The sequence below is a fragment of the Mixophyes fleayi genome, chromosome 6 (genome assembly GCF_038048845.1).
Source record: "Mixophyes fleayi isolate aMixFle1 chromosome 6, aMixFle1.hap1, whole genome shotgun sequence".
Taxonomy (NCBI): Eukaryota; Metazoa; Chordata; class Amphibia; order Anura; family Limnodynastidae; genus Mixophyes; species Mixophyes fleayi.
This window is the reverse complement of record NC_134407.1, coordinates 120,866,980-120,883,101: the sequence shown is the minus strand read 5'-3', so window position 1 is coordinate 120,883,101 and position 16,122 is coordinate 120,866,980. Positions and strand designations below refer to the sequence as shown.

At 41.9% G+C, this 16,122-nt stretch overlaps 1 protein-coding gene across 1 annotated transcript in view; it reads left to right on the top strand.

Annotated features, from left to right (window-relative positions):
• Positions 1-15,909, top strand: part of RTN4RL2 (reticulon 4 receptor like 2) — a 59,704-nt gene extending 43,795 nt beyond the window's left edge. The window contains exon 3 of the mRNA XM_075217208.1: positions 15,207-15,909. Coding sequence (XP_075073309.1) covers positions 15,207-15,872 — 666 coding nt within the window. The 3' untranslated portion in view covers positions 15,873-15,909. The remainder of the gene's footprint in view (positions 1-15,206) is intronic.
• The last annotated feature ends 213 nt before the right edge of the window (positions 15,910-16,122 follow it).

Genomic DNA, 16,122 nt, shown 5'->3' with positions numbered 1-16,122 from the left:
AATACAGCAGTATAAGTCCATTGGTACTGCAATATTACCAAGTTCACACATTCTGCAGTATCTTGTGCTACATATAATGGAGACCAAAAATTTGGAGGATAAAGTAGGGAAAGATCAAGACCCACTTCCTCCTAATGCTGAAGCTGCTGCCACTAGTCATGACATAGACGATGAAATGCCATCAACGTCGTCTTCCAAGCCCGATGCCCAATCTCGTAGTACCGGGCATGTAAAATCCAAAAAGCCCAAGTTAAGAAAAAGTAGCAAAAAGAGAAACTTAAAATCATCTGAGGAGAAACGTAAAGTTGCCAATATGCCATTTACGACACGGAGTGGCAAGGAACGGCTTAGGCCCTGGCCCGTGTTCATGACTAGTGGTTCAGCTTCACCCACGGATCTTAGCCCTCCTCCTCCTCCCCCCCCCCCTACAAAAAATTGAAGAGAGTTATGCTGTCAGCAACAAAACAGCAAACAACTCTGCCTTCTAAAGAGAAATTATCACAAATCCACAAGGCGAGTCCAAGGGTGTTGGTGGTTGTCAAGCCTGACCTTCCCATCACTGTACGGGAAGAGGTGGCTCGGGAGGAGGCTAATGATGATGTAGCTGGCGCTGTGGAGGAACTTGATGATGAGGATGGTGATGTGGTTATTGTAAATGAGGCACCAGGGGGGGAAACAGCTGATGTCCATGGGATGAAAAAGCCCATCGTCATGCCTGGTCAGAAGACCAAAAAATGCACCTCTTCGGTCTGGAGTTATTTTTATCCAAATCCAGACAACCAATGTATGGCCATATGTAGCTTATGTAAAGCTCAAATAAGCAGGGGTAAGGATCTTGCCCACCTAGGAACATCCTCCCTTATACGTCACCTGAATAACCTTCATAGTTCAGTGGTTAGTTCAGGAACTGGGGCTAGGACCCTCATCGGTACAGGGACACCTAAATCCCGTGGTCCAGTTGGATACACACCAGCAACACCCTCCTCGTCAACTTCCTCCACAATCTCCATCAGATTCAGTCCTGCAGCCCAAGTCAGCAGCCAGACTGAGTCCTCCTCAATACGGGATTCATCCGAGGAATCCTGCAGCGGTACGCCTACTACTGCCACTGCTGCTGTTGCTGCTGTTAGTCGGTCATCTTCCCAGAGGGGAAGTCGTAAGACCGCTAAGTCTTTCACAAAACAATTGACCGTCCAACAGTCGTTTGCCATGACCACAAAATACGATAGTAGTCACCCTATTGCAAAGCGTATAACTGCGGCTGTAACTGCAATGTTGGTGTTAGACGTGCGCCCGGTGTCCGCCATCAGTGGAGTGGGATTTAGAGGGTTGATGGAGGTATTGTGTCCCCGGTACCAAATCCCGTCGAGATTCCACTTCACTAGGCAGGCGATACCAAAAATGTACAGAGAAGTATGATCAAGTGTCCTCAGTGCTCTAAAAAATGCGGTTGTACCCACTGTCCACTTAACCACGGACATGTGGACAAGTGGTTCTGGGCAAACGAAGGACTATATGACTGTGACAGCCCACTGGGTAGATGCATCCCCTTCCGCAGCAACAGCAACAGCTGCATCAGTAGCAGCAACTACAAAATGGCGGCTCGTGCAAAGGCAGGCAACATTGTGCATTACAGGCTTTAATAAGAGGCACAATGCTGACAACATATTAGAGAAAATGAGGGAAATTATCTCCCAGTGGCTTACCCCACTTAGACTCTCATGGGGATTTGTGGTGTCAGACAATGCCAGTAACATTGTGCGGGCATTAAATATGGGCAATTTCCAGCACGTCCCATGTTTTGCCCACACCATTAATTTGGTGGTGCAGCATTACCTGAAGAGTGACAGGGGTGTGCAGGAGATGCTTGCGGTGGCGCGCAAAATTGCTGGACACTTTCGGCATTCAGCCAGTGCCTACCGCAGACTAGAGGCACATCAAAAAAGCATGAACCTGCCCTGCCATCACCTCAAACAAGAGGTTGTGACGCGCTGGAACTCCACCCTCTATATGCTGCAGAGGATGGAGGAGCAGCAAAAGGCCATTCAGGCCTACACAGCCACCTACGACATAGGCAAAGGAGTGGGGATGCGCCTCAGTCAAGCGCAGTGGAGACTGATTTCCGTGTTGTGCAAGGTTCTGCAGCCATTTGAACTTGCCACACGAGAAGTCAGTTCCGACACTGCCAGCTTGAGTCAGGTCATTCCCCTGATCAGGCTGTTGCAGAAGCAGCTGGAGAAAGTGAGGGAGGAGCTGGTAAGCCATTGCGATTACACCAAGCATGTAGCTCTTGTGGATGTAGCCCTTCGTACGCTTTGCCAGGATCCGAGGGTGGTCACTCTTTTAAAGTCAGAGGAATACATTCTGGCCACCGTGCTCGATCCTCGGTTTAAAGCGTATGTTGTGTCTCTGTTTCCGGCGGACACAAGTCTACAGCGGTGCAAAGACCTGCTGGTCAGGAGATTGTCCTCTGAAGAGGACCGTGACATGCCAACAGCTCCACCCTCATTTTCTTCCACATCTATGGCTGCGAGGAAAAAGCTCAGTTTTCCCAAAAGAGGCGCTGGCGGGGATGCTGATAACATCTGGTCCGGACTGAAGGACCTGCCAACCATTGCAGACATGTCTACTGTCGCTGCATTGGATGCTGTCACAATAGAAAAAATTGTGGATGATTACTTTGCTGACACCATCCAAGTAGACATGTCAGACAGTCCATATTGTTACTGGCAGGAAAAAAAGGCAGTTTGGAAGCCCCTGTACAAACTGGCTCTATTTTACCTGAGTTGTCCCCCCTCCAGTGTGTACTCGGAAAGAGTTTTTAGTGCAGCGGGGAACCTGGTCAGTGAGCGGCGAAGGAGGTTGCTTCCTCAGAACGTTGAAAAAATGATGTTTATAAAAATGAATAATCAATTCCTTAATGAAGTACAGCACTGCCCTCCAGACAGTACAGAGGGACCTGTGGTTGTGGAGTCCAGCGGGGACGAATTGATAATGTGTGATGAGGAGGAAGTACACACTGTAGGGGGAGAGGAATCAGAGGTTGAGGATGAGGACGACATCTTGCCTCAGTAGAGCCTGTTTAGTCTGTACAGGGAGAGATGAATAGCTTTTTTGGTGTGGGGGCCCAAACAAACCAATCATTTCAGCCAAAGTTGTTTGGTAGGCCCTGTCGCTGAAATGATTGGTTTGTTTAAGTGTGCATGTCCTATTTCAACAACATAAGGGTGGGTGTGAGGGCCCAAGGACAATTCCATCTTGGACCTTTTTTTTTTGCATTATATGACCAATCAACAGTCGTTTGCCATGTTCAAAAAGTAAAACCAAATTTAAAAAAATACAAGAAATTAAACCAAAAGTAAAATGCCGTGTCATAATTTAAAACAAGAGGTATTGACGTGCTCTAAAACTACTGTATTGTTGTTTATATTTTATAAACACTACACTTGAAAGCTTGAGTCTTTCAATAAAAAAGTAACTGTCCATTGCACGAATATTTGCAACAGGGACAATTTTAGGGTTAAGAAAGTCAACTAATAACACTTCGACGCTGTCTGTCTTTATAAACACTACACTTGGAAGTTGGAGGAGGTATTGTGGCCCCGGCACCAAATTTACTACCGGGGCCACTCCACTGTGCAGTCCATATTTAGGTGTATCAGATATTAAACAACGGTGACAGTTGATGCCCAATTTTTTAATTATATTGTGGCCTCGGTACCAAATTGTGTACCGGGGCCACCACACTACGCAGTCCAGATACTTGTTTGGTGGAATTCAGACCAGTTGAGGGTTTTATCATTATTATATTGTGTGGACCACTCTATCTATACCACACTACAACTCTATATACCACTCTATTTCATACTTTAATTCTATTTCATACTTTAATTCTATTTAATACTTTAATTCTATTTCATACTTTAATTCTATTTCATACTTTAATTCTATTACTAATTACCATAAAGAGGAACAAAATAAACCAATTTTACCAAAAGTATAATATGACTTAGACTTACAAACACTACACTTGAAAGATCGTGCCTTTAAATGAAAAAGTCAGTCTTCATTGCACGACTATGTGCAACAGGGACAGTTTTTTGGGTTTACAAAGTCAAACAATAACACTTCGACCCTGTCTGTCTGGGATCTCAATGACGAATTGTCTGTACCATGTTTGGAGGAGGTATTGTGGCCCCGGTATCAAATTGGGTACCGGGGCCACCCCACTATGCAGTCCAGATACTTGTTTGGTGGAATTCAGACCAGTTGAGGGTTTTTTAATTATATTGTGGCCTCGGTACCAAATTGTGTACCGGGGCCACCACACTACGCAGTCAAGATAGATAGATGCGTATCATAGATAAAGTACATTCAGTGGTGTGGGGCAAATTGAAAAATATTCAAAATGCACTGACATTATCAAAAACAAGAGGTTGTCACACTCTAAAACTCCAACATGTATATGATGGAGAGGATGGAGGAGCAGCCGTATGTGTAGTGTAATGCAGACCTGTTGAAGGTTTTTTATATATTTTATTGTGGTGCCCAGTGCCCACTCCTCTACGCAGTCCAGGTACATTTATTGGTGCGATTCATAAAAGTTCAGGGTTTTTAATATATATTGTGGTGACCCACTCCTCTACGCAGTCCAGGTACATTTATTGGTGCGATTCATAAAAGTTCAGGGTTTTTAAGATATTGTGGTGACCCACTCCTCTACGCAGTCCAGGTACATTTATTGGTGCGATTCATAAAAGTTCAGGGTTTTTAATATATATTGTGGTAACCCACTCCTCTACGCAGTCCAGGTACATTTATTGGTGCGATTCATAAAAGTTCTGGGTTTTTAAGATATTGTGGTGACCCACTCCTCTACGCAGTCCAGGTACATTTATTGGTGCGAATCATAAAAGTTCAGGGTTTTTAATATATATTGTGGTGACCCACTCCTCTACGCAGTCCAGGTACATTTATTGGTGCGATTCATAAAAGTTCTGGGTTTTTAAGATATTGTGGTGACCCACTCCTCTACGCAGTCCAGGTACATTTATTGGTGCGATTCATAAAAGTTCAGGGTTTTTAATATATATTGTGGTGACCCACTCCTCTACGCAGTCCAGGTACAATTATTGGTGCGAATCATAAAAGTTCAGGGTTTTTAATATATATTGTGGTGACCCACTCCTCTAGGCAGTCCAGGTACATTTATTGGTGCGATTCATAAAAGTTCTGGGTTTTTAAGATATTGTGGTGACCCACTCCTCTACGCAGTCCAGGTACATTTATTGGTGCGATTCATAAAAGTTCTGGGTTTTTAATATATATTGTGGTGACCCACTCCTCTACGCAGTCCAGGTACAATTATTGGTGCGAATCATAAAAGTTCAGGGTTTTTAATATATATTGTGGTGACCCACTCCTCTAGGCAGTCCAGGTACATTTATTGGTGCGATTCATAAAAGTTCTGGGTTTTTAAGATATTGTGGTGACCCACTCCTCTACGCAGTCCAGGTACATTTATTGGTGCGATTCATAAAAGTTCAGGGTTTTTAATATATATTGTGGTGACCCACTCCTCTACGCAGTCCAGGTACATTTATTGGTGCGATTCATAAAAGTTCAGCATTTTTAATATATATTGTGGTGACCCACTCCTCTACGCAGTCCAGAAAGATACCTTGTTGCAACGTTTTGGACTAATAACTATATTGTGAGGTGTTCAGAATACACTGTAAATTAGTGGAAATGCTTGTTATTGAATGTTATTGAGGTTAATAATAGCCTAGGAGTGAAAATAAGCCCAAAAACTTGATTTTTAAACTTTTTATGTTTTTTTCCAAAAAAATCCGAATCCAAAACCTTAAATCCGAACCGAGACCTTTCGTCAAGTGTTTTGCGAGACAAATCCGAACCTCAAAAATAACGAAAATCCGGATCCAAAACACGAGACCTCAAAAGTCGCCGGTGCACATCCCTAGTTACAACAACAAAGCTGTAACTCTGCACTGGGTCCATGTGCAACACTGCAGCCAACTAGGTGTGGTGCACTTTGCCTGACCAGACCCTACTCACTATAATGCACTATAGAGTGGACTACACAGCAAACAATAATGAAACAATGCAAACACTTCACAGAGTACAATGCACAATATATAATAGGGACCACCCCTGGCCTACATTTAATGGGGACCTGAACACAGGAGGAATTTAACAGGAAAATTTTAGGTTCTCAATAATGATGACAAAATGGCGGCTGGAAATTTGGGTAGAAAAATGGGGGACCATAGTGGTGATTTCAGACCGGGCAGGGATTCTCTAGCTGGGGATGAACTCATAATGCTGACAGGCCTTGAGGCATAAATTGTCCCCACAGGCCTATCGTCTGAGTTAATTTGGCCACATACTGTGCCTGATATAAAATGTGCCCCAAGTTACGGTCAACTCAGTGACAGTCAGGCTTTAAGCTAGTACAAATAAACTGTGCCTAAGATGTAAATATTGACATGCAAATAAACTATTGTAGCCCCTTGTGCCTGATATTGGTGACAGTGGGCATGGTTAACAAAGTATGTAAAATATACTTATAGGAACAAGGTCTTCTCCCCGCTTCTTGTTTTTTTGCAATTGTTATAGCCAGCAGCGCCTCTTCTCCTATTCGGCGCAACACTTCCATCCTCACCGAAGGACAGGTCCTCTTGATTGGAGAGGGTCTCTCCTCTTTGCGTTCCTGCGTCGCTCTTCACTTCTTCTGTCTTCAGCTTCCTATATAGGTCTGAACAGACCAGTGCAGGGGGTGGGGCTTTGCATCATAGCTAGCCATAATTGACTCACAGCTTCACCAAATTCAAACGGCTGGCGGTGAGTCATGGTTGGCCTGTCGTTCTGGCCATTGATTGGCCGACAGGGAATTTTTACTAATCCACTGTTACATATGATGGAGAGCACTGCAAAGGAGCCAGACTTACCTGAGCTGGAACAGAGGTCTGGTAAACAGAATATTCTTTTCTTAGCCTCCTGGCCAGCTCCAGCGCTGTCCTCTGTGTGGCTTCACTTCTTCACCCTGTTCACAAGTACTGCTTCAAGGAGACACACTGCTACAACACCTTGACTCCACAGTGGTCTATTTATGGTGGACAGTGGATTTATTCACAAATGTTGAGTTCATGTTCTATGTAATCAGATAAACATAATCACTTTTGTTGACGTCTCTATCCCCTATCCTGATGTAAAGGTTTGAGCTCTATTGGACTGCCCCTGCTCCTTTCACTGTTTATTTTTACATACAATTAGGATGGAAGATAGCACACTCCATACCTGCTACCATAGAAGGTCTACACTGACCAGTGCACAACGCTGCATGGAGACACAATGTCATTGTCCACAGGCTGAATCCAGGGCTGACTTTTGCCTGGCACCTATAATATGTGTGTATATCACTTACACGAGCCTATTTATCATTATTAGTATGACACTACTTCAATGAATGTCAAGATTTTATCTTCATGTTCAAGATGATTTCTGATTGAAGTGTAATCTTCTACAGATAAGGCTGGTTGAAATGCCAAATGGGTAGTTTGAATAGCTTAGAAATTAATAATCTCCTGGGATTTTCACACACAACAGTCTTTAGAGTTTACAGAGAATGGTGTATACAAAACACATCCATCCAGCAGTTCTGTGGGCAAAAACACCCAGAGGCAGAGAGGAGAATAGACAAACTGGTTCAAGTGACTGTAAGGTGAGAGTAACTCAAAAAAACATGCGTTACTATAATGGTATACAGAAGAGCATCTCTGAAAAATGTTGCCTGGTCTCACAAATCTTGATTTCTGCTGTGACATACAGATGGTATGAGTTATGGTATGAGATGGAACCACCGTATGAGATGGGTCAGAATTGGCTGTAAATAACATGAATCCATCCTGCCTTGTGTCAATGGTGCAGGCTGGTGGTGGTGGGGTAATGGGGTGAGGAATGTTTTCTTGACACACTTTAGGGCCCCTTAATGCCAATTGAGCATTGTTTTGATGCCACAGCCCACCTGAGTATTGTTGTTGATGTGCCACAGTCCCATCTTCCCATCTTCTTATGGCTACTTCCAGCAGAATAACATTTCATGTCACAAAGCACATTTCATCTCAAGCTGGTTCCATGAACATGACAAAGAGTTGAGGGTACTCCAATGACCTCCACAATTGCCAGAACTCATTCCATTAGAGCACTTTGTGATGTGGTGGAACTGTGGATTTACAGCATGCATGTGCAGCTGACAAATCTGCAGCAAATTGATTTTACTACAATTTCAACATGGACCAGAATGTCTAAGGAATGTTTCCAGCAGTGTGTTAAATCCATGCCATGAATAATTAAGGCTGTCTTGGGGGGAAATTGGAGTTAATCACTATTAGAAAAATGCACCTATTAAAGTTTAGATTGTTTTAGAGCATGTCTGTGATTGGCCTCATTACTGTACACTGTCCATGGATCAGATAGAAAAGATGATCATTTACCCTGAAGCAATTGCAGTACTTTGGAGCTATCTTTTGACTGACCTTCAAAGGTACCCTGAAAAATAGTTATCTCTCACTGCACACTGATAAGCCACTAATAACCTGAACAAACCCTAATGCTGACCACATAAATTCCAACATTAGGTGTTGGCCCAATATCACCATAAGTCTGTCCCGAAATTACCATTATACCTGATAATGATCTTATCAAAATTAATTTTGATTCAATTGGAAGATGATCATTATTGGCTTATCTCTAGTGTCTCCACTGTCTCCTGTATTATGGTGACACCAAGCAGCTGATCACTTGTTAATCTTTTTATTTTGTATGTGTATTTCCTGTTTTGCTCAAGGGTAGAAATGGGTGAAAATCATATTAATTATTTATTAAATTACTCAGTTGTCCGTTTAAAAGGAAAATTGTGTTTAGTTCAAATATTCAACTTAATATAGATCTAGAAGATGCTGTAAATGACAAGGAAATTGCACATAGATCAACTGCATATTAGACAATGTATTAACAAATCCAGTCAGCTCCCCACCATCATAGAGTTCAAGTTAACCAAGGCTTATGTTCATTTATTTCTAAACATGTTAGTAAATTAAATTACAAGTATAATCTTGCATGCAAGGAAAACTTCCTTTTAGTGCTTTGCCCACTATTTTTATCCAGCACTTGGCTTGTTGTGAAAGTGGCAGAAAGCAGCTGCATGAGGAGTCCCTAGTTAATCTTAGTTGATACTGTATGTGGTTGTTGGGAGGGGATGGAGAGCTTGTGAGCAGAATTAGCTGAAGCATCTACCATGGTGCAGATGCAGCCAGTTGCAACACCTTTGCTGCTGTAAGTGTGGAACAGGCACATTAGGTGATATTGCCTCCGTGTTGTGGTTATGACACAATCAAGGGTTAAAACACTAGACATGAATTATTAAAACTTATTGTGGGCAGTTAACATATGGGTTAATTTAGCTTTACTAACATATCAACTGATCAATCGCCATAGCCAAGCAGGCTACTTTTATATTGCCCTGTCAAAACAGGGGGGCTATAGCTAGACTTATCATCTCCTCAGCAATTATCAGATCACTTGGTTAGTAAAGACTGTCTAACTTTTAGCTCTCCCCAGAACAGAAATCAATAATTTTTCTATTTCTGAATTTCTCCTTTTTATTTTTAAAAAAACTTTTTTTATTACTGTATGTCTTTTTATCATTGTGTTTTGCAAATCTTAAGCATTGTGGTTATTTTGCCAAATTAAATCTAGTTTATTAACATTTTCGCTTTGTGTTCACTAATTCACGTGCTAGTTTAGCTTGGTCATTTTATAAATGAGACATAACTGAAATACAAAAGGATGTTGTTCTTATGATAACATTGAGTTATCTTTTGAGATAGTGTAGCCGAGTGACAGAAGACCTACTGTAAAAGTCAGCTCTCAAAGCCAGCCTTGGTGGTTGCAGTTTTGAATTAACAGTGAATGTGTGGGGCTGTGTATGAATCCAGGTGGTGGATGTGTCGACGTTTATCCTATCAACACCAAAATTTTGACAGGATAAAATGTTGACAGATTAATTTTATTGACATGCTTAAGATGTAGGCATTATAATTGTCGAAAGTAGCAATGTCGACAGTCACAATGTCTACATTAAACGAGCAATGCCGGCAGGTCTAAGCCACTAATGGCAACGCTCCACATGTCAGCAGCACAAGGACTAAAGTTGGTGGTCAGATGTCTCTGATTAGTGTGGAGAATATAAAACCTTTTCTGCCAAATACATTCATTCTCCTTCAACCATTTTTGGTGCTGCACTGGTGCAATTGCCTGTCACTTATTTCAAGGTCTAAATGGGTATTTCAACTTCAAGTGCAAGATCACTAGCCTCTTAACTCATTCAAAAAGGCACCAGGGCATGAGCTGGAAGCTGGATAGTGGCATCTTACACACTGCAGGTATGCCATGTGGGCTATGACACCTGGTGAGAGTGATAGTGCAAGTATGTATTCTGAGGATACTTCTGGCTCCAGTGAATGAGTTCCAGTACCCATATGTGGTATACCTCCAATGACATGCTGCCAATATTCAATATTCATTCATTTGATGCTCTCTCCAGCAATTTCTGTTGAGACTAGCCGACAGGTGATTCAGCTTGGGCCTTTAAGTGTCTTCTATGACTCCACACAACCCCCAAAGAAGAATTAAGCTAATTATATTAATAAGGTTGTTCACCTGACTAAACACAGTAGGAAGTGTGATTTATAAGTACTTGAATGTGGTTTATTTGAAATGCACTTAAGCTTAACATACTGATCGAGTCAGCTTTAACTTTTGCTGCCCTGCCTGTCAGCGGTTCTGATCTTGTGGAGCACACATTCCACTTTATTGTACACATTGGCAGCCCAGGACATTGCCATATGTTGAGCTTACACCTGCTAATGTAATCAGGAAATGAATGTAAATATCTGCAACAGGTATTATAGTGATTTTTTTATGTTGCTATCTGTTTAATTATTCTGAATATGGGCAGGGACTGATGGGAATGATTAAATAGTCTATAAATCATGTCTATGTAGCTGTTAAATAAATAAGTAATTGTTAATAAATAAATAATAATACTTTCCACAACCATTTGCAGGATTGTGGACCCATATGGCAATGTGCATTGTGGCAAAGGTAAAAGTGTCACTTTAAAATCCTAATGACAACTTTTCCTTTTTTTTCCCATAAATTTTCTGTTGGTTAGATCCTCATTCATATATAAAATAAGTCATGAGAGTAAGTGGGCTTCGAGACATTCATTTGTACATTCTAATATTGGTTAAATTTTGCCTATAATAGTGCTTTAACATATAAAAAGTTCTGGTTGGTAGAAAAGAAGTCCTATTGAATGCATAGACAGAACCCTAACTATTATTATTATTGTTATTATTATTATTATTATTATTATTATTATTATCTTTTTTTGATGAGGCATCACAAAGGGTCCGCAACGCTATACATAGAGCACGGGTTAACCACACAAGGTAACAATACATGGCATATAGGGTAGTATACAAGCAAAGTGCAGTAAAAACAAAGTGCAATAGGTATATGCAAGCTTAGCAGAGAAAGGTGCACAGGGCAAAGAGGTACAAGTGAATTCCTGTGTGCTGATAAAAATGGAAGTGAAGAAGGGAGGTGGGTAACTAATAAGGGGTTGAGCCTGTGTCTTGTGCCCAGTAGAGTGGGCACCACTTACAGGACCAGGGCAGAGATGGAGAAGCGGAGGAAAGGGAGAAGAGGAAAGATAGGGGCAGGAGTCAAGTGACAAAATGTAGCGAGGCATAGCAGATTTTGCTATTTTAAATCACTATTGCACTTTAGTCACTGCTTATGCATTTTAAATATTTCGCTAACAATACAGGTAGGAAATATATTATTTTTAATTGTACCAATAAAGAATTACATTTTATCAGATTAAGATCACTGAGTGCCCCAATCAAGCACATTTCCTCCTTTCCTTTTTTTCTGATTACCTGAAGGCAAAGGTAAACAGGAGAAGGAGGTTAAGAGGAAAGAGAGCCATGCTCAAGGGAGCTTATTATCTAAAATTGAGGAGGAGACTGACACGAGACACAGAGTGGCAAGATGGGGTGAGGAAGAACACTGGGGGGAGAGAAGCACAGGAGTAAGTAGGAGGGGCAGGGTATAGAAAGGTTAGTAAAGCAAGATAGAGAAGAGGGTTGTAGGAGGGCAGAGTTAGGTGAAGGAAGGGTAGGCTAACCTGAAGAGCTGTGTTTTGATGGTTTGAGAGAGCATCTGAAGTTTGACAGGCTAGGGGAAAACTTGATAGAATGGGGGAGATCATTCCAGAGTAGGTGGACAGCACAGGAAAAGTCTTGAATGCAGGAATGAGAGGTGTTGACCAGATGAGAGGTGAGCAGTGGTCATTGAAAGACTGTAGAGGTCGAGAAGGAGTATGAATGGAGATGAGGTTGGAGAGATATGGTTCAGTGGAGTTAGAGTGGGTTTTATAGGTGAGGATGAAGAGTTTGAAGAAGATTCTGAGACGAAGGGGGAGCCATTGTAGGGCTTGACAGAGAGGGGAGGCAGATAAGTTGGGCTGCAGCATTTATTATGGACTGAAGGGGAGCGAGACAGGTAAGGGGAAAGCCAGTGAGGAGGAGGCTTTAGTAATCAAGGCGGTAGATGATCAGAGAGTGGATGAGAGTTTTGGTGGCCTCGGAGGAGAGGAAGGGTCTGATCCGGGATATATTGCGGAGGTGGAAGGAAGATGGAATGTGAGGGGTTAAGGAGAGGAAGGTGTCAAGAATTACCCCCAATCAGCTAACTTGGGGTGAAGATGAGATGATAGTAGAACCAATAGTGATGGAGAGGGTGGATGGGGAGGAGTCTCTAGAGGGATGCAAGATTATAAGTTGAGATTTGGCAATATTGAGCTTGAGGAAATGTTGGGACATCCAGGAGGAAATGGCAAAGAGGCAACAGAACACCTTATTGAGGATGGAAGGGGAGAGCACAGGTGAAGAAATGTAGATTTGGATGTCATCAGCATAGAGGTGGTACTGGAGGCCAAAGGAGCTGATGAGATCACCCAGTGAATATGTGTACAAAGAAAAGAGCAGAGGGCCAAGGACTTAGCCCTGCGGGACTCCTATGGGAACTGGGGTAGAGGCAGAGGAGAAGACAGAGAAGGAGCTGTTAGAGAGATAGGAGGTGAACCAATAGAGGACAGTTAAAAAGGCCAGAGGAGCGAAGTGTATGTAGCAGGAGAGGGTGATCAGCTGTATCAACGGCTGCAGAAAGGTCCAAGAGGATGAGGAGGGAGTAGCAGCCTTTAGATTTGGCAGATAAGAAGTCATTAGTGACTTTAGCTAGGGCAGTTTCAGAGGAGTGGAGGGGGCGGAAAACGGATTGGAGAAGGTCAAGGAGGGAGATATCGGAGAGGTAGTTGGTGAGACGGCTGTAGACTAGCTGTTCAAGTAATTTAGAGGCAAAGGGGAGTTGAGAGATGGGGCGGTAATTGAATAAACCCTACGACATTTCTGAAGGTGTTTACAAATCAAGTAATTTTGCAGAGAGAATAGGGTCTGTGTCCGCCCATTATTCCAGGAATACCTCCATATATTTGCATTCCACACCCTTGTGGTCACAATACAAGGAGTATTACTGTGCCTAGCCTGCATTCAGTAATAAATACTACAAGACACCTACCAACTTTTATTAGACATAATAACAATTAGCACCCCTAAAGTCACCACAATCTTTATGCACTAAGCCATGTACTTACCCATCTAAATAGGCACAGTGGTGCAAAAATATGGACATTTAATGCCTATATTTACCTTATCAATGGGGTCACTTATGAAGATCCAGGCTTTTGGCAAGTGTACAAATGTATATATGTAAATCCAAGGTTTGGTCAATCATTTTGATCATGGTATATCAGGTTGTTGCTTGCTGAATGTAGGCTAGCTACAGGAAGAGGCCTTGGATGGTACCCAAAAGAAAAAAATTGTATTTTGTGTTTCAGGACTTTTGCATGATCCAAGCACAATGAGCAGCATACAGGATAAAATGGAAAAACTGTAATTAAATAGTGGTCCAAAGCGATAGAAAGTAAATTTCAAGTGAGATTTTTAGTTTTGGCAGCATATGGATTCCCAATTGAAACCTAATTCCTGCAAATGGCTGCATTTTTTGTAGCACGGTTGCCAAAAGTATACATAGATGTACCCTCACTTACATTTATATATGATCAAGATTGTAAAATAGCACATTTGCCATTTACTAACCACAAATTTTGTGGTTAGTAAATGGCTCATGTATTTTATTATATTATATGAAGTTATATCTTAATTTTTTGTCATGTCCTATACATGTATTGTGAATGTTCGTAATTCTAATAAAAGTATTGTTATCAGAAAGACAACCATGGCAATTCTGAGGACCCAGAACAGTTAAAAAGTATGTTGGACTGTAGGACTAGGGACAGCATTGTGGTCAGTTTGTGTGATCTGGATATGCTAGCAATTATATACAGAGTGTGGTTGTGAAGGAAGGGCTAAATTTCATATTGAGAACACAGGAAAAGTACCGTACTTTATGCAACATAATGTTCTAACCTAACTAATGTTCAGAATACTCAAATAATCTAAGACAGTCCTAACCTGAGAATGCAACTAAATGACAAAGTATATTTCATTTACTGTAAAATGTTTTCACAAATTGTTAAGGATTACTCTTGCATGTTCTTTGATTTAAATTGTACACTCTATTTCATACACTAACACATTTTTAAATTAATAATACCGGTTTCACACCCCCGCTTCTGCAGCTCAGCCTAATGCTCAATGTTATTTACTTTAAGCAGTCTTTAAGAACCGTCACTTGGTTAGTTAGTCACACTACCAGCTGCCTCAATGGTCTGTGTATTAACTACTGAGATTTCTATATGCACTACAGACTGTCATTTAAACACTCACATATATAATTAAATATGCAATGGATGCTGTCATATGCTATATATAAACTGCTTACTGTACCAATGTCAGATACTCCTACAGCACTCCTACTACCACCTGTTATTTCTTCTCCTTTTTTTTTTGGCTGTGCTTATTAATTTATTTCCACCATCGCTCTAATATAGCACTTCCCAACTACTAATTATTTTCTTGCTTTTTCTTTCTCTTTAGGATGGCTTGTTCCGTGACCTGTCAAACCTCACCCAGCTTTTCCTGTATGGGAACCTCTTGCAGTCTCTTCCAGCCGGCATCTTTTTTGGGCTCTCAAGTTTGGATCGTCTATTGCTTCATAGTAACCGCCTAGTGACTATCTCCCCTGTGGCTTTTAGTGGTTTGAACAGCCTCACCATCCTCTTCCTCTTTAATAACAGCCTGCCTTCCCTCTCAGGTGACTGTTTGCGCTCCCTTCCTTCACTGCAGTTTTTGCGCTTAAATGGGAACCCGTGGCACTGTGATTGCAGCTGCCGATCACTGTGGGGTTGGTTCCGTTCCTCCCCAGGGGTCTCCAGCTCCCCTGTGACCTGCTCCTCGCCCCTAGCTTTTCGAGGAAGGGAACTGCGCTTACTAGAGGAGCGGGACCTACGGTTCTGCAGCTCACATAAGCCTATTCCTACTGGAAACCTGTCAGGATTATCTTTCCCACCTAAACCTTCCTCTTTCTATAGAGGTCAGCCTGGCTCGAGTGAGAATGAAATCGGGGTGTGGGAGGATAGGATAGAGGATGAGGAGGAGGGGGAAGACACTGGTGGCAGTGCAAATGGTGTTAGAGACAGAGGGGGTCTTGGCATTGCACTTCTGATGGCTATGCTCATTTGGAATGTAGAAATAGACCTTTGACCTGTGCAGACTCCCCTCAACAATTGTTACTTTACCCTCTGTGAACGTTTTCTGACAAATAAATTCTATATATATATATTATATATATATTTATAATTGTGTCTGTTATCATTTAGAAAGGAGCACTGTGACTAATTGTTTGGGACTGAAAGCATTATGACATTGATCTATCACCTTACCACTGTGAGGTGAAGCAAAGAGATTGTAACAAGAGTCGCATTACAGACATGACGCTACACCAGCTCCTGTA